This window comes from Camelus dromedarius, chromosome 12, assembly GCF_036321535.1.
Source record: "Camelus dromedarius isolate mCamDro1 chromosome 12, mCamDro1.pat, whole genome shotgun sequence".
NCBI lineage: Eukaryota > Metazoa > Chordata > Mammalia > Artiodactyla > Camelidae > Camelus > Camelus dromedarius.
This window is the reverse complement of record NC_087447.1, coordinates 50,696,174-50,723,408: the sequence shown is the minus strand read 5'-3', so window position 1 is coordinate 50,723,408 and position 27,235 is coordinate 50,696,174. Positions and strand designations below refer to the sequence as shown.

The 27,235-nt window shown below is 35.6% G+C and overlaps 1 protein-coding gene across 2 annotated transcripts in view; it reads right to left on the bottom strand.

The window, feature by feature from the left end:
- ACER3 (alkaline ceramidase 3) overlaps positions 1-27,235 on the bottom strand; it is a 146,589-nt gene that overhangs the window by 42,084 nt on the left and 77,270 nt on the right. For both annotated transcript variants that reach the window (XM_064492737.1, XM_031460414.2), the window contains 3 exons: positions 10,824-10,876; positions 8,766-8,847; positions 4,135-4,170 (listed from right to left, as the gene is read on the bottom strand). In XM_064492737.1, the coding sequence (XP_064348807.1) occupies positions 4,135-4,170; positions 8,766-8,847; positions 10,824-10,876 (171 nt within the window). The remainder of the gene's footprint in view (positions 1-4,134; positions 4,171-8,765; positions 8,848-10,823; positions 10,877-27,235) is intronic.

The following is a 27,235-nucleotide window of genomic DNA, read 5'->3' as shown; positions in this document are numbered from 1 at the left end:
CTACTGTGCTGAGAGATATTAAGAGACATTCTATAAAAGTTCCATGGTCAAATCCTGCTCAAATGTCATCTCCTGTGTGAAGCTCTCCTGAAATCCTTCTATAAAAATTACTTAATCTTTTTTTTTTTTTTATCATCCTCGAAGTACTTCACTTATATTTGACTTTGGGAAGTTTTTAACATTGATAACTGAATTCAAGTTTACTTAAAAGAAAGCATAGCTATACGTAAGTTTACAGTCAGTCTTCACATTTTTTTTCTAAATTCATTACTGTACTAAAATCTAAATAGCAGTTTTCACTCCTTTTAAAAATAGATCTTTCTGATATATTAGATTCCAAAGTATCTGTAATAGTGGCATACCATATTATAAAAGGAATATGGGGGCTTTGGAATAAAAAAGACCTGGGATCAATTTCAGTAACTAACTAGTTGAGAAACACTGGGCAAATTACTTAACCTTTATGACTCTCAGTTATCTCACCTAAAAAATGAAGATAATTCCTAAATAGGTTTGTTGATATTTTAGTAAGATAATGAGTGAGTCAATTTATATAAACTGTATGAAAGAATATACAATACTCAGCACATAGTAAATACTAAAAAATGTCAGCTTCTTTTCCAAGTGTACTTACGTAATAGTTTCCTTACAAACCTAATTTGTAATAAAATGGCACAAAGAAACAGAATAGAATAAAATTTAAATAAGCCTGCTTAAGTTCCTGTTTTTCAAATTGTTTACATAGTGTGTTCTTTCTTGCAAACCTTGAGGGTCAAATTAGAAAAAAAATGGAAGGGGCAGTAATGAAATACCGATATGTTGTACAGTAACGAAACACCAGTATGTTGTATCTAGAAACAATTTTTAGAAGACATCTACTTTGGCAAGATTTTAAGCAACAGTATTCTTTGAGACATTAGATGAGATCTCATCTGTGATATTCAATTACTGATTTGTCAATTAGTTGCTTTAAGAGGGTTCACTATCTTCTTAAACGTTGTTTTAATCTGTCCTCGTGTACGCTTTTCTTCTATTTCTCCTCCTTAAGATATCGAATGTGGCAGCTATGCGATTTGAGTATTATCCTTGTTGCAAGGCCATCAAGTTAAACAAATAGCATTTGGTTCTCTTTGGGAGATGTTTGGATCACTGTGGATTTAATACAGTCAAGTAGAACTGTTATCACTATATTCCCCCTCAGGAAGCTAATCTGATTTGCAAGACAATCATCCTTGTTGTGACAGATATTTTTAATTGTGCTATCACTACTTATCTCTCTAGGCCCAACTCAAATATCTCCTTTTGGAGGCTTTCCATGATCATCATAGGCAGAAATTTATGCACGTCGTCCTACATCTTAATATGTACTTTTAGTACCACACTGTACTATTATGTTTATTGCCTTGTGCTTTGCATCCTCTTATTTTTACATTATCCTTGTGAAATAATATCTTTCCTTGTTTTGAACATTTTACAGATGAAGAAATTGATTAATAGGTACAGCAAGAAATTATTCTATTGATAAGAAAGTGGCAAGAAATTGAGATTCCAAGCTTCAAGAAATCAAAGTGGTAAGAAATTTAGATTCCAGTCTCAAGCCAGAGCTCCTTTAGGTTAGATTACATTGCTTTTCCTTCCTTTCCCATTATACTTAGAAAGTTATTGTAATTCTTATCATAAATTCCAAAACAATTTTCTAAGTTTCTGGGCATAAGAATACCAAGAGTTATATGAAAGAATGAAAGCAATACTCCAAGCTTTGATAATTAGAAGATTCTCAGAAAAAAGCAGTTCTCTTAAGAATGATACCCAGAAAATAATTAGGGGTACTTTTTTTTTTTCAAGGCATAAATATAAATAGAACTGAGTAATTCTAATTACTTAACAGATCAGCATAGGATATTCTAGATTAGACATTTGAGGTAAAGGCCTCTTCAAAAAAGCTTTACAAAGTAGAGAGAAATACTATTGTATCAAAATAGTGGGCAACTTTCCTTGTTTTTCAATACTAGAGTAAGTAATAATTCAGCTATACACAATAGATGTATTTTGTAGTCTTATTTTGAGTCACGTAAGCAGAAAGACTGCTCGTCTTCATTAGCACAGCTTTTACGTATCTATTACAAAACATATACACTGCAAACATTGTTTTGTAAGTCAATCTTCCTGACCAGTGAGTTCCTTGAGACCAGCAGCCATGTCTTATGTGCCTTTGTATATTAAGATTAGTTAACATTTACTGAGTGTCTAATATGTGCTAAAGTTTTATATGCATTTTTTCATTTAATACTCAGATAACTTTAGAAGATTACTATACCAACTTTAGAGATGCAGTCTGTTGAGCGCTATAAGAGCAGGGACTTCATTATTTCATTCACTAGAATATCTTCTGAGCCAAGTACAGCACCTGGCATATTGAAGGCACTTAGAAAGTATCTGTTGAATAATGAGGAAACCAAAGCTCAAAGAAGTAACTTATCCAGAGTATACAGTAAGTTAAGTGGAGAGACTAGTTTGAATTCAGGTCTGTCTGACTTTAGATCTCAAAAGTCTTTGCTCTTCTGCCTTTTCATTTCCAACTTCCAGCTCAGAATTTGGTACTGAGAAAGTACACAGTAAACATCTGTTGAATGAATGAATGTCCTACTTTCAGATTGCTTATCTACTTCAACTTAGCATTCCCCTACCTCTTCACTTCCCTATCCTGATATCTAAGTCCTAGGATATAAGCCATAACTATAAATTTTCAACTGCGTCCCTTCCTATCAGCATATACAGGTATCTGTGCATCTTCCCTATATACAGAGAAGAAGATATTTATGACTGGAAAAACATGAGAATTGCAGCATGGGAAGTTATGAGTAGTTTGTTACTTCTATTATATAACCATAGTATCAAATGGGTCTAAAACACAAAATGGAAAATTGATGGTCATAAACTTAGAAAAAGTAACTCAAATTTCCAAGTTTTCTTTTTTGTGGTTATGATTTTTCTTTCTTATAAAGGCAAACAAGAAATTTATAAAAACTGAAGTATTTTCCACATAAATAAACTTACTTCATTTTTTTACACTGTGTCAACAAATCTTTCTAATAAAGGGGTAACTACATAATGAAACCATTTCAAGCTATAATAAACAGGAAAGTGAGAATGTCCTCCCCCATAATATCTACATTAGTACACCTACTCAGCTGACCTGTGAAACAGCAAGGCACAATTATATGGATCTGGAATTTATTTCAAAAAACAGATTTCAGATGATTATTGTCTACTATAAGTTTTAAAAGTTACAGCAACTTTTTTTTTCTTTATAAGCACAAAATATTCTAAAAGTAGAAGGCTTCTAATCTTCCTGAAATGTACACCTGCATACTTACTTATTTTTGTTTGTTTGCTAGTTTGTTAAAAGAATACTGACAAGAGTCAAACAAATCTAGTTACAATCCTGGCTCTGTCCCTTAATAACTGTGTAACCCTGGGCAAATTACCTAATATTTCTGAGCTCATTTCCCTTAAAATGTAGACAATAATCCCTAATTTGTAGGACTACTGGGGAGATTAGAGTCAATGCAGTAATGAGCAGAATGACAGGCACATCATAGCTCTCAACAAACAATAGCTCTCTTTATTTAGGGTTTGACACTTTATTTCACTCTGGTTTCACTCTAGGATGCACTTAAATCATTTCTTACATTAAAGTTTCCTATGTTTGTTTCCCTTGATGGAAATAACCTCCTACTTGAAAAAAACTAACTAAAATGTATATTAGACTGAAAATTCCTAGAATATTTTCCCCCTATCTTTCCTAGAAAATAATGTCATAAAAATAATGTTTATATGTGCATGTGCCTAATGCTTCCTGTTTTTTTTTCTGCTTATGAGAGCAGTGCTGCACCTGAATGACTGTCTACCAACAGCCAGCTGGGCCTGGGCACTGGTTGTTCTTGGTATATTCCTGTCACCTACATCTGGCTCCTGTAGGAACTTGAATTTGCAATCCCTGTTTTAAACACTGTTACTCCCTAAAACATTTAACATTTCATTTTCAGAAGTTGTATATGCATATAATTTACTAGAAAAGGAAAATAGAAGGCAGGTTAAATAATCCAATGTGTAATAATTTTTAAAAATTACCTGATGGAATATAGGCTCCTTTACCTTAAGGTAAACCTGAAAAATATTAACAAAAACATATGTGAATGAAATGCATTATGAAGGGGAAAGAAAACCTATTCCAACTACTCTGCAAATCTCAAATCTCTTCTGCTTCCCTAGTCTTGCTTCTTAGATCTGACTCAAGCCACATAAAACCAATCAGATTAGGTGGCATACCACGAAGGGGCTAATACCTACATGTGGCACTGCTCCGGTGCTAGCTTTATCATGGTAAACTAAATGTTTTAAAGCTGTTAGGGATTATTCTAGCCTCTTGGCCTCTGTATCAACATCAAGGAGGGCCAGAGAAGCACAGACACTCATGAGGGCTGAGGAGGTTATGCTGATAATCGCTGCAGCACATCTGCTCTACTCTACAGTAGCAAGAATGCTGGACTTGGTGACAAGAGTTAAATTTCAAACTCTGCCACTGACTTCCTACTCATTTTTCCTTATCTGGAGAATGGGAATAACAGTAAGCAATAATAAGCTAAAATATGTGCAACTGTCTAGCACATAATAGGTGCTAATAAACATTCACAACAAATTTCTTATCCTTTCTTCTGCTTCCGAAAACCTCTAACTCACTCACCTAGATGTATTCCTAGTTACATAAACCCTAGTTTTAGGCGCCGATGTCACATGGGTGATTAAGTTCAATGCCTACTTATTGCACGCATTTATTGTCTGACAAGAGTACACCTTTAAAATGACATGGTAGAGAGGAATCAAAATTTAAATCATAACCCTGAAATGACTCCCATCACTTAAAGACAAAATCCAAATTTCAAAGCTTTCCATGATCTTGCTCCTGCCTTGCTAGTTGGCCTATTCCTCTTCTCTTGTCTCTTTCTCATCCTAGGCTCCAGAAAGCATAGTGCTACCCCAAATATGCTAGTTTTATGCTTTTTATTTTGTTCAGAAATCCTCATTTTTCAAGATTCAGCTCCAACGATAGTGCTTTCTTGAAGCCTTTTCTGATTCCTTCTCTAAATGCAGAATCTGCCACTCATCCTCCCTTCTACCCTGACTGTCCATGTATAAACTTTATGGCATTTATTAATTTGTTTCTGTCCCCTCCAAGGCAATAATCTTTTTTGGCAGCAAGAACTGTTCTTATACATCTCTATATTCTCATTTAAGGTAGTGCTGATCTAACAAATTTTATGTAATTTTATAATTTGGCTACAGAACTTCTTATTCCTAGAGGAAGTTGCTACCCTCATTACAACAAGAGCAGATTTATTCCTTTAAGCATTCACAGAGCTTTACTAGTAAGCTGTATGAGCGACATTATTATATGTATAACTCTAAACTTAGTAAAGCAGAATGCTTTTAATCTCTGAAATTTATTTCAAAATACTAATTTTCCTTTATATAATTTGAGAGTCTCACTGTTACTAAAAAAAAGAAATGCAGAAGGGCATGCCTCTTAAAGGCATATTTTTAAAGGCAGAAGAATTAGAGTCCTTAATATGAGCCAGGTATTAGTTCTCACAACTAATATGAAATGTATGCTATTATCATTTTCATTTTGCATATGAGGAAAACTAAGGCAAAGAGAGATTGAGTAACTTGCCCAAAGTCCCACAGTTATTCAGTAAGTATTGGTCCAAACTCAGATCTGACTGACTCCCAAGCCTATGTTTCCAACCATATCAGTTCTCAATTTACGAAGGGGGTCTAATCTTTACCATTGTCAGCTGAGGGAGGCTGATGTGGGGTTCTAGGAGGTGAGCGGCCCAAACAAAAAAATGCACGAGGAGTTGCCATACTGCCGGACAGACTTCAGCTGGAGACACCATGGGGTTAACAACACTTTATTGCCACAGGGAGGTGCGCGCCTATGATGCACCTGTCCTGCTTTTATCTGTTTTCTGTCAGCACATGCGCGGTCTGAGTTTCTTTGTTCTTTAGGCTTACAGAATATCTCTAGCACATGCGTACTTCTATTTTCTTTGTTCTAAATCTTATATAATTGACGCATGTGTGGAGCAATTATTTACTGCATACTATAAACATGCTCTGATCGTGGCCTTGGGTCCCACGGCTGTAACTCATCTCAATGCTCTAGTCGTGGCCTTGGGTCCCACGGCCTTAACTCATCTCAAGACCAGCTCACAACCATCAATTCACCATATAATTTGGTTGGCCAGGCAAGTCACTGCAATTCTCTGGACATTAATCTCTTCTTTTATATAGTAACGAGACTTCCTTTCACCTCTGAAATTCCAGGATTCTTTCATGATTAATGAGTATGTATTTATGCAAAGCACTACTCAGAGCAATGTGGAAACATAATTGAGTATTTATGCTCTTTCAATCTCCTATTCATCTTCTCAACTGACTGAGATCTAGCTCCTACCTCCATCTATCTGTGGCTGACAGTACCCTCATTAAGGTTACTTGGTCTTTTAGCTGAAATTTTTATGGGTCAAACTTTCAATTTCATTTTATTCATCCTCTCAGAGGAAACTGACACTGTTCCTCCTTATAGAAATCTTGCTGTACTCTGTGACATCAGGTGTTCCTGATTTTCTTACATCTCTGATTACTTATTATCAGCCTCCTTTTCTGGCTCCATTTCTTTCACCTGGCTCTCAAGTGGTCAGTGTTTGAATGTTCAGCATGATGACCATAGTTAAAAACTCTGACCTGAATTCTGGAAGCTTACTATAAGAGGAGATGCTTTCATCTAGGTGCTCTCGTCACACAGAAAAATAAGTAACTATGTGAGAAGATATGTTAATGAGCCAGACTGTAGTAATCTTTTCACTATGTATATGTGTAACAAATCATCACGTGGTATACCTTAAATGTATCAATTTAAATTCTTATTTAAGATGATGATTCTTACTGAAATACTTAGGCATTATAAAATGAGATATCCTGATTTTATCTTAGAAAGAATTTGTATACTGACAGGCTTTAAATGTCAAACAGACAAATCAACTGTAACTTTTAGGGTACAATATCATATATGTATATTATTTTTTTTATTGCTGTGAAAAAAAAAAAAACAGTGTTCCATAGGGTTGTACCTTTGGTCATCATAATGGTCCATGCTATGTGTGTGCCAGTTCATCGATTCCTGCATTTCTACTACTACCCATGACGTGACAACTCCCAAATCCACATCTTCAGCTCAGCCTACTTGTTAAGGCTATGGTAACATTAATATCAAGCACCTCAACCTCAGCACATTCTAAATTGAACTTTACCCTACCCGTACTCCATGACACAAACCTACTCATTATCTTTCCTGGAAAATCTGCTCATCCTCCAAGTTTCCTGTCTTGGTTAAGGACCTACTATGTATCCTGACAACTAGGCCACAAACGAGGAATCATTCTAGACAATTCTTTCTTTTTACTCCATTCCTATGCCTTCCTACTTAAGGGGTCACAAGTACTATGGATTACTTATGACAGCTATTTTACTTCAGTTTAAGTCTCATATCTTGCCTCAGCAAATGCAAAATTCCTGAGGTCTAGCCTCATACTCTTCTAATCCATCCTCCATAATCAAATCTTTATAAAACACATATCTAATTATGCTTTTCCTCTACTTTACACCAGTTAATGGCTCCATGCTACCTTGAAGATAAAATCCAAGCTTAAACAAGTACAAGGGTCTTTATAATCTGATATTTGTCTAATTTGCTAGACTCATTCATTCCTCACTACTTAACATATGATCCAGGCATATTAAATCTCTCCCAATTCCACTGACGGTGATGATTTCATGAGAAAATAAATGTAAAGTACTCAGTACAGTATCTGGCACATACTAAGCACTTAAAAATGATAGTTCACTATGTGTTCCAAGATTCTATGCCTGTGGACAATGTAATGGTCTATTTAAAAGTGCTTCACAACACTCTTACCTAGGGGCCTGGTGAACCCCTAATCATCAATTAAAACCCAGCTCAAGTGTACCTTTCTGCAGCTTTCTTTGACCTACTCAATCTCCAGTAATCTTCCTTTACTTCATCATCATATAACTAGTTTTTACCTCTATTATTGCAATTATCATCTTTTGATACAATTCTGTTTACATTTTTGACTTCCCTTCTAGAATGCCCTCCTCAAGCATAGCGACCACTTCTTAGTCATCTTTGTATTTTTCTATTGCCTGATATGCTATGTGATAAAAGTTTGTTGAGATGAATATCTCAATACAAAATGTAATTCACTTGAGGAAAAAAAACACTAGGGTAGGATCAGAAGTGATCAGCTAGCTCACTCTATTTGGAAAAGGTTAACCATTGTAATAGTGACACTAGGCCCAACAGAGCAGAGCCAATCTCTCTCTCTTTTTTTTTAACAAATAGGAGGAAAAGTTAATTTTTTTCCATTGCTACTAAATATCTGCCTTTTGACGTTCCCCCCTCTTGTAAAAAAAAAAAAAAAGCCAGATGTTTTTAAAAGTTGTTCCAACTTTTTGTTGAGAAATAACACCTAAACAGGAAACAAAGGAAGTATCTGTAAGTTTTGTGTAGAAATATTTCAGTTTGAACAGCATGAAGCAAACAATGGAAGCAAAATGTATCAAACTCCATAAATGGTTAGTTCACATGCTTAATCTGTTAGAAACAAAAAATGACTTACTGTGGTTACTATTAAACTAAATAGAATTAAGGTAAAAAGCAGATGGTAGTTTACAGAGTTCTTCACCTTGAAACATTCAAACCTTAAAAAGAAAAGAGAAAAAAAAAACTTGCTTTAGAATATATAACTAGGAAAACAAATAGAACACTATTTTACCACTGTATACATGCCCCTCTGCCCATCATTTCCTCTCACCCACACTCTCATTTTAGAGAACCCACACTGCCTAGAGCCTCCAAGAGGCTGTGGGACCAGGAGCAGACACCTGACTTAAACTGGGCCAATGAGAGGCTCTCTTCTGAAAATTTGGAGTTTGGGAGCGAGAGACTGAATCAAGCGTAGAGAGTCAAAAAGTATAAAGCCATATGGACTTAGTCTGATGCTTTTATTTGGGAAGCTAACTTGAAGTAAATAAGTGAGCAGAGGAGTGATCCACAGGAAGAGAAAAATAAAGCAGATATAGACTTGAAGCCATGTGGGGAGGAAGGAATGGAGAAAAGAGGAAGGGAGAGAGAAGCTGCCTTTCGCGTTCTAGTAAGCTGTACTTCAAGCTACTGGGTGCCATATAATTCCCTTGTGTCTTTACAATAAATAAATCTTTCTTAAATCAACTGGTTTACACAGGTTTCCACATCTTGGAATGAATGAACCCTGACTAAGGCACACCATCATAGAAAATAGCACTTTATTACCATTGTCTCTATCTAGATGTCTCCCCATCCAGACTGTGAACTTGCGTGAAGGAATAAAAGCTTTTTTCCATACACTTAGTCACTGTGATAGCCTGACACACAGGAAACATTCAGTGATTAAGGAAATATGAACATATACTTGGCTATTATTTAAGTATCCAACCTTTGAGCCTATAGTTAATACAAGCAGCAAGAGAGTTATCTCAGTTTACTAATTAACAGGAACTGGACACAACTCCTTTTCCTTATCTGTAAAGAAAGGTAGTTGGAAAGTAATGGTGATCATATTGAAAAGAATCAGATAACCAACACATAAAGGTTCTGAGAATCTTAAGTGTTAGCACTAGGGATCTCTTTGCTAGCACTAAGATCTCTTTTACCTTTAATTCTGTGACTTGCTGACATTAAAAAGAGCTCATCTGAAAATATTTTTCTAGATTAGGGGCAGCAAATTATAGTACAAGAACGAATTTCTCAACCTAAGCCTGTTTTTATAAATAAAACTTACTGGAACACAGTCACACCCATTGATTTACATATTACCTATGGCCATTTTCACGCTACAATAGCAGAGATGAAGAGTTGCAACAGAGACCACAGGCCCACAAATCCTAAAATAATTACTGTCTGGCTCTTTACAGAAAATGTTTCTGATGAGCTCTTTTTAATAATACGTTTTTTCAAAGTATATTGATTTTTACGTATCTTTAGAAGAAGATATTGAGCCCACAAGAATGATCATGTTGAAAAGAATCAGATAATATCACATAAGGAGTTTAGAAAAGTCTTAAGTATTAGCACTAGAGAACAGGTGTACTTTAAAGGTTAAGGTTATTAAACTTGTAGTTCAGTTTCCAACTCTGACACATACTAACTGCATGACCTTAAGCCAGTCACCTAAGCATAAGCTCTGCTTGCATACGTAAACAAGTTACTAATTCTCTCTGTGCTTCACTTCATCAAACGGGACAATACCCATTTGTTGTGCACAATTCTGAGAATTTAGAGATGACTTGGTATACTGCCTAGCACAATTACAGGTAGAAAGTAGGTAAATGTTATTATGGCATAAAATTTAAATCTTTATCTAAATTTTTATATATTCATAACTCAAGGAAAGGCAAATTATGCAATTTAAATAAGTCTATCTAAACTGGCTATAAGGTTTGAGATCATAAAAGTTCATAAACAACATTATTATAACTTTCCAGAGATTTTACTCTACATTGAGATCACAAAAGTTATAATCTTCTGCACTACTACAATCTCTTACTAATAAAACTGGATTAGTTATATTACTTAATTTTCTATGAAGCAAATAAGAGTTTTAAAACATATCAAGCAAAAGAATTTTAAATGTACTTACATGCAGTATACAAATATACAACAGCTGTAAATCATTGGGAGTTCATCCAATAGCTATAAGAAACAAAGAAATGACTTGAATATTGTAGAGCTGCAATTATTATGTAAATCTAAAATAAAACATCAGAATGATTAAGATAGACACCTCTTATCTAATATTTTTTACTAAATTCTCTTATATATTTATCATCATATAACATATTCTGAGTGTGTATATTTAGTTTATTGTTTCTGAATAAATAAGCTTATCCATCCATCTGTCTGTGCTAACGTATGCACCTAAGTAGGCTGCCTGACTCACTGGATAGCTTGAATATTTCAGTATCACAAACCATGATAACATATCTCCAGGAAAGAATGATATTCACCATCTACAGATGACAGGTCCTATCAGTATTCTTTTGTATTTTTCTTCCATCCTATAACACTTAAGATAAATGAAATGTCCACTCATCTACATCAGAAGAGATACTAACGGCTGGGGAAGTAAGTTAGTTAATCCAAGTAATGTCTCAGTATGTCTCAGAAAATTAATAATATTATTATTAGCAATAATAATAACTATAGATATTACATATTAAACAATAAGCTAGACACTAAGCTAAGTGTTGTAGATAGGTTATTTCTAATCTTTAAACCAATGCTATAGAATTTATTCACTAGATATGCATTTAATTAATCCTTTAATAATATATCTACTATGTGCCAGACAACACATTAGGAGATGAGGATATGATGTAAACAAGACATAGTCACCACCCTCTACCTAGTGAGGCAGACCAAAAGAAAAATATACTACTAAATACAGAGTAAAGACTCCAACAAAAGGGGCAGAAAGAAGCCAGAGACGGCTGCGGCAGGAAACGAAATGGGATGGCAAAGAAAGGCATTCTAGGAAGAAGGAAGAGAACTTATGCAAAATGCTATATTCTAGTAATTTATTGGAATAATGAGAATGGCAGCATTTAGGCAAAGTTTTATGATTAAGTGTTTCACATTCATTATTTCATTTTATTGTCACAACTCTAAGGTAGGAACTATTATCTCCATTCCATGATGAGAACACTAAGGCTCAGACAGTTTAAGTACTTTGTCTAAGATTGCAATGCTAATAAACAACAGAGCCAGATTTTAAATGGACTCTTCCATATTGTGTTGCCTCCAAAACCTTTCACTTGAATCACATTTAAATGTTCAAAAAACTGGCATAGTATTGTGACATAAAGTTTACCATATAGTAGAGTATCCTTTAAAGTTTTGAACAAGGATCTATTGGCTTTACACTAAACATCTTTTGCATTTTTATTGTATTTCATTTTTCATACATTAGGAAAATATCTCTCACTATATGGCCTCTCCACAATGTACTGAGGTTCTCAAGTGACCCATTTTTGGGGATCTGCTATCCACATATTTGGAGGGTGGGGCATTAAAAGATCTACTTTCTCTGTATTATTCCATGGGCCTATACATTTAGTCTATGAACAGCAGCTGAAATAATTGCTGCCATTCTTTATTCATTGATTCAACAAATATTTATTAAGCACTTACTATGTGCCTGGTACTATGCTATGTGCTGGAAATAAGACAGTCCTTGCTATCATGGTGCAGGAGAGAGAGACATTAAACAGTTAATGGCACAAATAAATATTTAACTATAATTATAAGTGCATGAAGAAAAAGTGCAGAGTACTATGACCATAAAAAAGGGAACTGTGAAAAATTGTCCTTGAAGAAGTGACATATACATTGAGACCTGAAAAATATGCATGCATGATTAGGGTGAAGAGGTATGAGGGGAAGATGAGAACTCTCAGCAGTGGAAACAGCATGTGCAAAGGTCTTGCAGTAGGAAGGGAATCTGAAGAACTGGAAAGAAGCTCAATGTGGTTGAAGCCAAATTAGCGATAAAAAGGGATATAAAATGAGGCTTATGAGATAAGCAGCAGACAGATCAGGCAAAATGTTTTAGCCTTAAAAGATTCTTAATTTTATCTTAAAAGCAATGGTAAGTCATTGAAAAGGTTTAAACTGTAACTGTCTTCATCAGCTTGAAGCGCTATAACAAAATGCCACAGACTGAGCAGCTTAAACAATAGACATTTGCTTCTCACAGTTCTGGAGGCTAGGAAGTCCAAGAGGATTGTGCTGGCAGATTTGGTTCTTGGTGAGGGCCCTCTTGGCTTACAGATGGCTGCCTTCTTGCTGTATCCTCACATTAGGGATGAGGGAAAGAGGAGGAGGGAGAGGGGGAAGGAGAGAGAGATGGGGACGGAGGGGAGTTCTCTGGATTTTCTTATAAGAGTACTAATCCCATCATGAGGACACTACCTTCATAACCTCATCTAAACTAATTACCATCTTGAGGCCTCATCTCTAAATACTGTCATATTGGGGATTAGGGATTCAACATGTGATTTCTGAAGGGACACAATTCAGTCCATAGCAGTGATGGTGGTGTGTTTTAAAATCTAAGTTTCATTTTATATATATAAATATTATTCAGGTACAGTGAGGCCAACAGATCAGGAGATGACTGCCACTGAAAAGATAGTTTGTCTTCACAGTCCCCAAGATGAAGGAACGTGCCACGCCACACAGGGTCACATGGGAAAGCACCAGGGTCAGTCAGGAGGCAGAAGGAGCAAGGGGAAAGTGTGGGTGAGACTGTTTAATTGCAGTTTTCATGAGAAAGGCAAGGCAAGGGAGGATAAGCAGGTATAGGAGTGGCTAACTTGAGTAACTTCAGCGGGCTCTGGGGTACAGGAGCTATCTCTAGTTATCTGGTACCTGGCCCTGAGGTGATTAGGGCAGAGGAATACTGCCAGCTGGAGTGTGGTTTAGAGTATGGGCTCTGGATTGAGCATATGAAGGGCACAGTCCAGAATGAGTTGTTTGCTCTATCTAAGAACTGGCTATCGCTGGGAGGGGCACACTCTCACTAATCACTGAGGACTCAAATGCAAGAGCTTCAAGAATCCAGAAGATAAGAAAACATAGTTGTTATGGACTGAATGCTTGTGTCAGACTTAAATTCCTATGTTGAAGGCCTAACCCACAATCTGATGGTATTTGGAGATGGTGACTTTGGGAGGTAATTAGGGTTAGATGGGGTCATGAGGGTAGGGACCTCACGATGGCATTACTGCCCTTCTAAGAAAAGACAAGAGAGAGCTTGCGAGAAGATGGCTGTCTGCAAGCCAGGAAGAGAGGTCTCACCAGACTTGACCATACTGACACCCTGGTCTTGGACTTCCAGCCTCCAGAACTATGGAAAAATAAATGACTATTGTTTAAGCCACCTAGTCTATGGTATTTTATCATGGCATCCCGAGCTGACTAATAGAGTATAAATATTTGGTGCCAGATCAGGTACATGTGGAGAGTGCTCTGAAGGGAAAAAGCATGGACGTGGGAGGATTAGCTAGGAGGTTACAGAAGTCAGACTAAGCAAAGTTGCTATTTGGATTAAGGTAGCAAAATTGGGACTAGACATATGTGAACAGACTTGAGAAATATTTAGGAAGTAAAATAAACAGGGATTTGTAACTTATTTGACATAAAGGTGAGGCAGAAGAATGATTCATGAATGCCAAGGATGACTCCCAAGTTTCTTGCCTAAACACTTCAGTTGGTGGTAGTACAATTTACTGAGATTATCAAAACTGAGAAAATTACAAGAACAATTTTCAATATGTTGAGTTTGAGGTTTCTGTGAGACAGTCAAGTGGAAATGTCAATCAGGCAACTAGAAATATAGATCTGTAGCTCAAAAGAAAGGTCTGGACTCCTGATGTTGGCTGCTTTTCTGTTTACTTGTTTAAAGAAATTAAATTGAACTAAGTATATGTTAAAAGGTCATGGATTTTAAGATCTGGGTAATACAAATACAAAAGTTGTATTTCAAAACCATAATTAGCAAAATTATGACTGGTAAAAGGACACAGAGTTTTAGGGTGGGGTGAGGTGTGCAGGGGCCAGACCACAAAGCTCATGGTTCAAACTTATGAGCTTGAACTCTGGGAAGTACTAAAGAGGTTTAAAAGTGACATGCTATCTGAAGAGCAGGGACTGTATTTTACACATTTCATCCCCAACACTTGTACAAAGCCTAGCAAACATTGCTCGAAGAATGAAAACAATTAGTTTTGTTTGTAGGAAGAGCATTTCTATTTCAGTGTGCAAAAGGATGGAGGAGGCAGAGACACCAATTAGGAACCAGTTACAGGAATCTAGGTTGGAGATGATGAATCAAGGAAGTGGCAGTGGAGATGGCTAGAGGTAGACATATTCAAGAACTATAGAAGTTGAATCAAGAGGTTTTAGAGTTTGTAGAGGTGTGAAAGTAGGAGAAATTAAAGATGAATCACAGGTTTTTGGTTTGGGCTTAGGGTATAAGGTGGTTCCATTCACTGAGACAGGGAGCTAAAGAGAAAGAAGGGTAGTATTTATAACCAGGACATCTGTTGTTTACGTTATGAAGTCTGGCTTAGCTTACATTACTACCTAACATTTAACCTATTTTTGTTTCTGTATTATAAATAAAGTTAAATATGAAAAAACATTTTTTCCTTTGGTTTTATTTTCTAGGACATACTTATTTTTACTTATGAGAAATACATGAATACATTCTCTTTTTTTATTAGCATTTTTTCTAATAACAAACATATGCTCAGTACAGAATACTTGGAAAAAGCAAAAAAACAAAAGAAAAAATTAAGAAACTGCCTTCAGTTTTACCCTCCCCAGGATTATCAATAACTGTGCATGTCAGTCAGTGAAAGCAAAAAGAGTTAAATGAGTGAATAGATGAAAAGAAAATCTGGGAGAAGTCTCCTAAAAACTTAAAGCTTTTATACTTCTGCCACCATCAATGCAAGGTGAAGTTCTAAAACAGGTAAAGGAAACAAAAGGGTACAAAGAAAATTTGCGTTCTAATCTTGCCCCTAACTTCTAGTCAGGCCACTTTCTCTTTTGCGCTGTTTTCTGTTTATAAAATTTATAGATTGGACTAAATTTAAAAAATCTCTTCTAATATTAAAGTTCTACGATTCTAAATTGTTTTTGGTAGCTTTCACCCCTTATGTGAAGGCCATCTGCTCACTCCTAGCATCTCTATCCCCTCTCTAATGTTGTCCTCAATCTCATTCCCAAATAGATTGCTCTTGGCTGGTTGCCACAAGAATGTGACACATTAATCATGAGAAAGAAATTAGTAATGGCTTAAAATGTTACCCTTCACAGGGGCACACATAATGTAATACTACTTAAAGAAATGAATCACTAACAATGGATCATTAAGAGTGGTTTCAGATATTTTGACTGCCTGAAGAAAAAGGAAGGAAACTAATATTTATTAGACATTTCTTTACCAGATCCTATGATGGTGCTTTCACAGATGTCAATCAACTAATCCTCACAATATTCCTACAGGTATTATTAGACCCACTAGATAGATGAGAAGACTAAGGCTCAACAAGATTAAGTGGCATGTCTTTGCTCAAATAGCCAGTAAAGTGGTAGAGTCAGAACTGGAATCCATGCAGTCACTAGGAATAATAAATCTGATGACAATCCAAGCTCCAAGTCATTCTTTTAAGACAGAACTGTCAATGTTTGCTTGTGCTCAGTATAGGCAGAAATAGAAAACAGACCTCCAATTTCTCTACAGCTACAGTAAGCTGAGTTCAGGCTGGTGAAACGGTGAACCATCAGACCATCAGAGTCAGGTAAGTGGCAGTATGGCCATTTCCTACTTTGCTTCAGTGATTGTGCATAATAAATAATGGCTTAACACAGCTGAGCCAAATTTATCCTGAAAGGAGACAAGACAGGGAAACTGCAAGAATATTCATGATCATTTTATGTTTAGATTAAAGAGATGAAGAAGCTACTTAAACAAGTCCTTCAATACTGATGATTCTTCCCTCTGATCCAATCATCAGGAAAATGGGTCATAAGTCATTTCTGACCAGTTAGGCAAGCACATAAAACCACAATCATGTAGACCAAAGGGGAAGGAATAAGGCATATGTACAATTTGTCCATGAAGCTGATAAAGTAGTATGATAATAATAAAGCACAGTGTCAAAGATATCAAGCTCAAAGGCCATCTTGTCCACTCAAATGCTGTGTTAAACAATCCAACCCCAAAAATAGGCAGAAGACCTAAACAAACATTTCTCTAATGAAGATGTACAAATGGCTTAAAGGCACATGAAAAGATGCTCAGTATTACTAATTATCAGAGAAATGCAAGTCAAAAGTACAATGAGATAACACCTCACACCAGTCAGAATGGCCATCATTAAAAAGTCCACAAACAATAAATGCTGGAGAGGGTGTGGAGAAAAGGAAACCCCTCCTATACTGTTGGTGGGAATGTACTTTGGTGCAGCCATTATGGAAAACAGGATGGAGATGCCTTAAAAAACTAAAAATAGCCTTATCATATGATCCAGCAATCCCACTCCTGGGCATATACCCAGAGGAAACTCAAATTTGAAAAGACACATGCACCCTAATGTTCATAGCAGCACTATCTAAAATAGCCAAGACATGGAAACAACCTAAATGTCCATCAACAGATGACTAGATAAAGAAGTTGTAGTGTGTATGTATGTGTGTGTGTGTATATACGTATATGTATATATATGTATATGTATGTATGTATGTGATGGAATATTACCCAGCCATAAAAAAGAATAAAATAATGCCATTTGCAGTAACATGGATGGACCTGCAGAATATCATTCTAAGTGAAATAAGCCAGAAAGAGAAAGAAAAAAATCATATGATACCACTTATATGTGGAGTCTTAAAATATGAGACAAATGAACTTATTTACAAAATGGAAACAGACTCATAGACAGAGAAAAGAAACTTATGGTTACCAGGGGGGAAGGGGGTGGGAAGGGATAAATCGGGAGTTTGGGATTTGCAGGTACTAACTATTATACATAAAATAGATAAATAACAAAGTCCTACTGTATAGCACAGAGAACTATAGTCAATACTCTGTAATAGCCTATAATGAAAAAGAATATGAAAAGGAACATATATATGTATAACTGAATCACTATGCTGTACACCAGAAATTAACACAATGTTGTAAACCGACTATACTTTGACTAAAAAAAAAAAAAGCAAATGCTGTGTTATCTTGGTAACAATCATGCACATCAAAGTGTGTCTCACTTCTGCTCAAAATACTAATGGCTTACAGGCGATAAAGTCTATGGGGCTTAGATCGGCCTCTGGTTAGTTCCCCAAACCATATCTCCTGCTACTTAGTTTAATGCCTGCCCAGAGCAGGTACTCAATAATGTAACAAATGCTAGCTATTATTACTGGTAGCACTGTCACCATCATCACTATATCCTCCCACTCCACAGCTACAACCATAACGTACTACTTACAGTGCTCTGAGAAGCAAAATACACTCTCACAACTCTGTGGGTTCTAGTTGGCATGGCAAATTCCTATTCATCTCTGACAATGCAACTCAGACATATGTCTAAGTCGTCTACGTGAAATTTCTTTTCTGACCCTCTTGCCCTAATAATCACTTTCTCTTTCCATTTCCATAACACCCTATATATACCTCTATCATTGTATTCACTAGCATATTATCTTCATTCCTGGACCATAGATTCCTTGAAAGAAGGATTATATAATTAATCTTTACCCATGCATATCTGCTACCTAGATACAATAAAATTTTTTGAACTAATGAAATTGTTTGTTCAGCCTATGCTTGTGCAACCTCCAGGGACACAGGACTCAAGATCTTCTAAGGCAGCCTTACTATCTATTGGCTCAGAAATCCTTTCCTATGTTGAGCAAGATGTCTCTTAATCTTTAACCCCACAAGGACCACACAGTGGGAAGACTTATTATTAAGATGGCAATACTCTCCAAAGTATGGGTTCAATGCAATCCCTTTCAAAATTCCAGCTAACCTTTTGCAGAAATTGATAAGCTGATCCTAAAATTTATATGGAAATGCAAAGGACCCAGAATAGCTTATACAATTTTTAAAAAGAACAAATCTGAAGGATTCACAGTCCCCAAATTCAAAACTTACTAAAAATCTACAGTAATCAAGGTACCTATAGGTCAATGGAATAGAATTGAGAGTTGAAGTGAGAGTCAAGAAATAAACTTGGGAGAGAGTATAGCTTAATGGTAGAGTCAGCATGCACAAGGTCCTCGGTTCAAACCCCAGTACCTCCATTAAAAAAAAATTAAAGCAAACAAACAAACAAACCTAAGTACCTCTCCTGCCAAAAACAAGGATAAAATGCTGGGCTTTAAGAAGAAAGAAAGAAAAGAAAGAAAGAGAGAAAGAAAGGAAGGAAGGAAGAAAGGAAGGAAGAAAGAAAAATTGTTTTAATTTTAAAAAGAAATAAACTCATACATTTATGATTGATTTTTCACAGGGGTGTCAAGACAATTCAATGCGGAAAGAACAATCTTTTCAACAAATGATTCTGGGACAAGTGAATATCCACATGCAGTAAATGTGGATAAGGATAAAGCTAGACCCCTACTTCACACCACATACAAAAATTAATTTAAAATGGACCAAAGACCTAAAACTATTCTAAACTCTAAATTCTAAACTATTCTGAACTTCTAAAGCTCTTAGAAGGAAACATAAGTATAAATCTTCACAACTGTGTATTGGGCAATGGTTTCTTAGATATAATATCAAAAGCAAACACAACAAAAGAAAAAAACAGATAAAATGAATTTCAGCAAATTCAAAAACTTTTTTGCTTCAAAGGATGCTATTAAGAAAGTGAAAAAATACCTACAGAATGGAAGAAAATATTAGAAAACCATATATTTGATAAGGTCTAGCATCCAGAATATACACAGAACTCTTACCACTTAATAACAAAAAGGCAAATAACCCAATTAAAAATAGGCAAAAGGATATTAAGAGACATTTCTCCTAAGAAAATATACAAATGGTCAACATACACATGAAAAGATGCTCAAAATCATTAATCATTAGGGAAATGTAAAACAAAACCACAAGGAGATACCACTTCACACCCACTAGGATAGCTACAATCAAAAGGATGGCTGATAACAAGTACTGATAAGGATATGGGGAATTGCTGGTGGAATGTAAAATGGTGCAGCCACTTTGAAAAACAGCCTAGGGACTCCTCAAAAGGTTAAACATAGGGTTAGCAATTACACTCCTAAGTATACATCTAAAAGAATTGAAAACATATATCCACACAAAAATTTGTATATGAATGTTCATACTAGCATTACGTATAAAAGTCAAAAAAATTGGAAATAACCCAAACGTCCACTAATTGATAATAAATGGATACACAAAATGTGGTATATTCAAACAATGAAACATTATTTGGCCTAAAAAAAGAAGCCAGACACAAAAGGCCACATATTGTATGATCCATTGCTATGAAATGCCCAGAACAGGCAAATCCATAGAGATGGAGAGTAGATTAGTTGTTGTCAAGGGCTAGGTGAAGGGATTAAGGGGGAGTGACGGCTAATGGGAATGGGATTCTCCTTAGGGTGATGAAGATGTTCTGGAATTAGAAAGCGGTGATGGTTCCACAATTTTGTGAGTTTACTGAAAACAACTAACATATACTTTAAAAGGGGGTATTTTATGGTTATGTGAATTCTATCTTTTTTAAAAAAGATATTCACCTACATATCCACATTACTACTAACAAAATCAGGAAGTTAACATTGTTTTATTTCTACCATGTAATCCTCAGACCCCATTCAAGTTTTTCTAAGTGTTCCAATAATACCATAAATATAAATATAGGCATACACACACACATGCACACACATACAAAGGATTCAGTCTGAACTACACATTGTATTACAGTTATATCTTTTTAGTCTCCTTAAATCTTGAATAGTTCCTCAATCTTTTAATTTTATGACCCTGGATACTTTTAAAGATTACATGCCAGTTGTTTTATAGATTGTCACTCAATTTGATTTTGCCTGATGTTTCCATATGACTATAGATTCAGACTATGCATTTCGGGCAAGAATATCAGAGAAGTGATGCTGTTTTAGCCACTGCATACTCAAGTAGCATATAATTTTAATCTGTCCCACTAGGAAGATACTCATTCTGATTGCTTAAGGTGTTGTCTGCTAGGCTCTTCTACTGTAAAGTTACTCTTATTCCCTTTATAATTGTTTTGTGATAAGGTACTTTGAAATTATGTAAATTCAACACCAAACTTTTAATTTATTCATAATCACTGTTTCATTTGTTATGTCATGTATTATTTTAGTATGGACTCACGATTTCTCATTTTATTCAATGCGTTATATCTTCAGTGGGCTTACTAATGAGTTCACTGTTATAATCTGTTATTATCATTGCTTATTTTGATGCTCAAATTGTCTCAAATTTGGCCAGTGAGAAGCTATCAAAGTTGGCTTCAGTCTCCTTTTGATATGTTCCCATCTTTCTTTTATCGCTTCTATTCTTTCTGGCACAAAAAGATGTTTCAGGCTCATACTGTCCTTTTTTTCTGCCCCAGCCCTCAGAATTCACTCAGGTTCCTTTTAATGGAGAATGATTTTTAGAAATGAGATCTGGGTGTTAAGTGTGCTCTTTGGCTTTGAGGATCCTGACTCCCAAATCCTCTCATGGACAGAACCAGAGAATGGATGTATATACACATATGTGCGTAGAGAAATATGCATGCATGTGTGCATGCATGATTTTGGTCAAATCAATTATCTGCTTTCAGCTCGAGCATTGGAATTTGTAAAATGAGTAATAACTACCTAAGGCAGTATATATAAAAGCACTTGATGATGCTAGAGCTGGATAAATCCCAGTTATTTTTTAGTGTGTTAAAATGCAAAGCTTTATTTTTAGGGTTATTACTTAGCTGTTGCTCACTGGTATCACCATTCTGACTGTTGGTATTCTTTGCCATATAGCTGTTAAATATTTTGAATACCATTACTGCCATTTCTTCAAATACATTTTAAGCTCTAGCTTTATCACTGCTGTCAGATACACCACCAATGTAATGACTCTCTGCTTCTGTCGTAGTGCAAGTGTTGTATGTCATTTCATCCTTTCACTACCTAAAAAGTTTCAAATAATCCTTTCAGATTCTGTTTAAATGTCTAACGATTACAAACTCTTCTAAGCTCCACTGTAATATCATAGCTTATCTGTACTTCTTTAAAAATAATTCCCCCAAAATAAATTAATTGAAAAAATAAAAATAATTCTCATATCCTTGCAGAATAGCACTACCCAATACAGTACCACTAGCCTTATGTGGCTACTGAGCACTTGAAATTAATCTAAATTGAGATACACCGCAAGTGTGAAATATACACCTGATTTCAGGCTGTGAAACATTTCATTAATATATTTTTATATCGATTACATGTTGAAGTAATACTTTGGATATACTGAGTTAAATAAAATGTATTATTAAAATTCATTCCACCTGTTTCTTTTCTTTTTAACATTTTTTATTGATTTATAATCATTTTACAATGTTGTGTCAAATTCCAGTGTTCAGCACAATTTTTCAGTTATTCATGGACATATACACACTCATTGTCACATTTTTTTCTCTGTGAGTTATCATAACATTTTGTGTATATTTCCCTGTGCTATACAGTGTAGTCTATTCTACAATTTTGAAATCCCAGGCTATCCCTTCCCACCCTCCACCCCCCTGGTAACCACAAGTCTGTATTCTCTGTCTGTGAGTCTATTTCTGTCCTGTATTTATGCTTTGTTTTTGTTTGTTTGTTTTTGTTTTTGTTTTTTAGATTCCACATATGAGTGATCTCATATGGTATTTTTCTTTCTCTTTCTGGCTTACTTCACTTAGAATGACATTCTCCAGGAGCATCCATGTTGCTGTAAATGGCATTATGTCGTCGGTTTTTATGGCTGAGTAGTATTCCATTGTAGAAATATACCACATCTTCTTTATCCAGTCACCTGTGGATGGACATTTAGGCTGTTTCCATGTTTTGGCTATTGTAAATAGTGCTGCTATGAACATTGGGGTGCAGGTGTCATCCTGAAGTAGATTTCCTTCTGGATACAAGCCCAGGAGTGGGATTCCTGGGTCATATGGTAAGTCTATTCCTAGTCTTTTGAGGAATCTCCACACTGTTTTCCATAGTGGCTGCACCAAACTGCATTCCCACCAGCAGTGTAGGAGGGTTCCCCTTTCTCCACAGCCTCTCCAGCATTTGTCATTTGTGGATTTTTGAATGACGGCCATTCTGACTGGTGTGAGGTGATACCTCATTGTAGTTTTGATTTGCATTTCTCTGATAATTAGTGATATGGAGCATTTTTTCATGTGCTTTTTGATCATTTGTATGTCTTCCTTGGAGAATTGCTTGTTTAGGTCTTCTGCCCATTTTTGGATTGGGTTGTTTATTTTTTTCTTACTGAGCCGTATGAGCTGCTTATATATTCTGGAGATCAAGCCTTTGTCGGTTTCAGTTGCAAAAGTTTTCTCCCATTCCGTAGGTTTTCTTCTTGTTTTATTTCTGGTTTCCTTTGCTGTGCAGAAGCTTGTAAGTTTCATTAGGTCCCATTTGTTTATTCTTGCTTTTATTTCTTCTAGGAGAAAATTTTTGAGATGTATGTCAGATAATGTTTTGCCTATGTTTCCTCTAGGAGGTTTATTGTATCTTGTCTTATGTTTAAGTCTTTAATCCATTTTGAGTTGATTTTTGTATATGGTGTAAGGGAGTATTCTAGCTTCATTGTTTTACATGCTGCTGTCCAGTTTTCCCAACACCATTTGCTGAAGAGACTGTCTTTATTCCAATGTATATTCTTGCCTCCTTTGTCGAAGATGAGTGGACCAAAAGTTTGTGGGTTCATTTCTGGGCTGTCTATTCTGTTCCATTGGTCTATATGTCTGTTTTGGTACCAATACCATGCTGTCTTGATGACTGTAGCTCTATAGTATTGTGTGAAGTCTGGGACAGTTATTCCTCCAGCCTCTTTCTTTCTCTTCAGTAATGCTTTGGCAATTCTAGGTCTTTGATGGTTCCATATGAATTTTATTATGATTTGTTCTAGTTCTGTGAAATATGTCCTGGGTAATTGGATAGGGATTGCATTAAATCTGTAGATTGCCTTGGGCAGTGTGACCATTTTAACAATATTGATTCTTCCAATCCAAGAGCATGGAATATCTTTCCATTTTTTTAAAGTCTTCTTTAATTTCCTTCATCAATGGTTTATAGTTTTCTGTGTATAATTCTTTCACCTCCTTGGTTAGATTTATTCCCAGATATTTTATTACTTTGGGTGCTATTTTAAAGGGGATTGTTTCTTTACTTTCTTCTTCTGTTGATTTATCGTTAGTGTAAAGAAATGCAACTGATTTTTGAACGTTAATTTTGCAACCTGCTACCTTGCTGAATTCTTCAATCAGCTCTAGTAGCTTTTGTGTAGACCTTTTAGGGTTTTCTATATATAGTAGCATGTCATCAGCATATAATGACACTTTTACCTCTTCTTTTCCAATTTGGATCCCTTTTATTTCTTTCTCTTGCCTGACTGCTGTGGCTAGGACTTCCAGGACTATGTTGAATAGGAGTGGTGATAGTGGGCATCCTTGTCTTGTCCCAGATTTTAGTGGGAAGCTTTTGAGTTTTTCACCGTTGAGTACTATGCTAGCTGTAGGTTTGTCATATATAGCTTTTATTATGTTGAGATATGTTCCCTCTATACCCACTTTGGCGAGAGTTTTTATCATAAATGGGTGTTGAATTTTATCAAATGCTTTTTCTGCATCGATTGAGATGATCATGTGGTTTTTGTCCTTTCTCTTGTTGATGTGATGTATTACACTGATTGATTTGCGTATGTTGAACCAGCCTTGTGTCCCTGGGATGAACCCCACTTGGTCATGATGTATAATCTTTTTTATGTGTTGTTGGATTCTATTTGCTAAAATTTTGGTGAGGATTTTGGCGTCTATGTTCATCAGTGATATTGGCCTATAATTCTTTTTTTTTGTAGTGTCTTTGCCTGGTTTTGGTATCAGGGTGATGGTGGCTTCATAGAATGAGTTTGGGAGTATTCCCTCCTTTTCAATCGTCTGGAAAAGTTTGAGAAGGACTGGTATGAGTTCTTCTTTGTATGTTTGGTAGATTCCCCGGTGAAGCCGTCCGGTCCTGGACTTTTATTTGTAGGGAGGTTTTTAATTGCTATTTCTATTTCCTTTCTAGTGATTGGATTGTTCAAGTGTTCAGATTCTTCTTGATTCAGTTTTGGTGGACAGTATGTTTCCAGAAACTTGTCCATCTCCTCTAGGTTATCCAGTTTGGTTCCATATAGTTTTTCATAATATTCTCGTATGATATTCTGTATTTCTATTTTGTTTGTTGTAATTTCTCCATTTTCCTTTCTTATTTTGCTAATTTGTGCTATCTCTTTTTTCTTCTTTGTGAGTTTGGCCAGAGGTTTGTCGATTTTATTTACTTTTTCAAAAAACCAGCTATTGGTTTGGTTGATTTTTTCTATGGCCTTGTTAATCTCTATTGTATTTAATTCCTCTCTAATCTTTATTATTTCCTTCCTTCTGCTGCTTTTTGGGGCTTTTTGTTCTTCTTTTTCTAATTCATTCAGGTGGTGGGTTAAATTGTTTATTTGAGATTGTTCTTCTTTTTTGAGGAAGGCCTGTATCGCTATAAACTTCCCTCTTAGCACTGCCTTTGCTGTGTCCCATAGGTTTTGAGTGGTTGTGCTTTCATTATCATTTGTCTCAAGGTATTTTTTAATTTCAGCTTTGATTTCCTCATTGATCCATTGTTTTTTCAATAACATATTGTTTAATCTCCATGCTTTCCTTTTTTTCTCCTCTGTTTCTCTGTTGTTGATTTCCAGTTTCATGGCATTGTGGTCAGTAAAGATGCTTGAGATAATTTCTATCTTCTTAAAATTGTTGAGGTTTCTTTTGTGCCCAAGTACATGATCGATTCTGGAAAATGTTCCATGTGCACTTGAAAAGAATGTATATCCTATTTTTGGGGGGTGTAACGCTCTGAAAATATCCACGAAATCTAGTTTTTCTATTGTAGTATTTAATTTCTCTGTTGCCTTGTTTATTTTCTGTCTGGAAGATCTGTCTAGTGATGTTAATGCAGTGTTAAAATCTCCAACTATGATTGTATTCCCATCAATATCCCCCTTTATCTCTGTTAGTAATTCTTGTATGTACTTAGGTGCTCCTATATTGGGTGCATATATATTAACGAGTGTAATATCCTCATCATGTATCACTCCTTTAATCATTATAAAATGTCCTTTATCTTTCTTTATGGCCTTTGTTTTAAAGTCTATTTTGTCTGAAATCAGTACTGCAACACCTGCTTTTTTGGCTTTTCCATTTGCATGGAATATCCTTTTCCATCCTTTCACTCTCAATCTATACATGTCTTTCTCCCTAAAGTGGGTCTCTTGTATGCAGCATATTGAAGGTTCTTGCTTTATTACCCAGTCTGCCACTCTGTGTCTTTTGACTGGAGCATTTAGTCCATTAACATTTACAGTAATTAATGATAGGTGAGTGTTTATTGCCATTTTGAACTTATCTTTGCAGTTGAATTGGTATATCCTCTTTGTTCCTTTCTTCTTCCTTTTGTGGTTTGGTAATTTTCCTTTGTATTATCATGGATTTTATTTAATTTTTGTGACTCCTTTGTAAATTTTTGGCTTGTGGTTACCCTTTTTTGTAAATCTATCAACCCATTACTATAACTGTTTTTATTAAACTGATAGTAACATGATCTCAAACCCATCCTACTGTTAAAAAAAATTTAAAAAGAAAGAAAAAAATATTCTATATTTCCCTGCCTCCCTCTCCCACTCTCAGTGATTTGTACGTCTTCTTTTATAATTTCATGTTTACTTTATTTGTAATTCATGAGTTATCACCTTTCCAGTTGTGTGTTTCTCATTTCTGTAGCATCCTGCTGCTTTTCTATTTAGAATAGCCCTTTCAATATTTCTTTTAGCATGGGTTTAGTGTTGCTAAACTCCTGCAGCTTTTTTTTGTCTGTGAAACTCTTTATTTCTCCTTCTATCCTCAAGGATAGCCTTGCTGGATAAAGGATCCTAGGCTGCATCTTTTTTTCATTCAGGGCTTTGAATATATCTTGCCACTCCCTTCTGGCCTGTAGCATTTGTGTAGAGAAATCAGCTGAGAGCCTTATGGGGGTTCCCTTGTAACTTACTCTTTGCTTTTCTCTTGCTGCCTTTAGAATAATTTCTTTATCCTTGACTCTGGCCATCTTGATTATGATATGTCTTGGTGTGGGTCTATTTGGGTTCTTCCTGTTTGGGACCCTCTGAGCTTCCTGTACTTGGATATCTGATTCCTT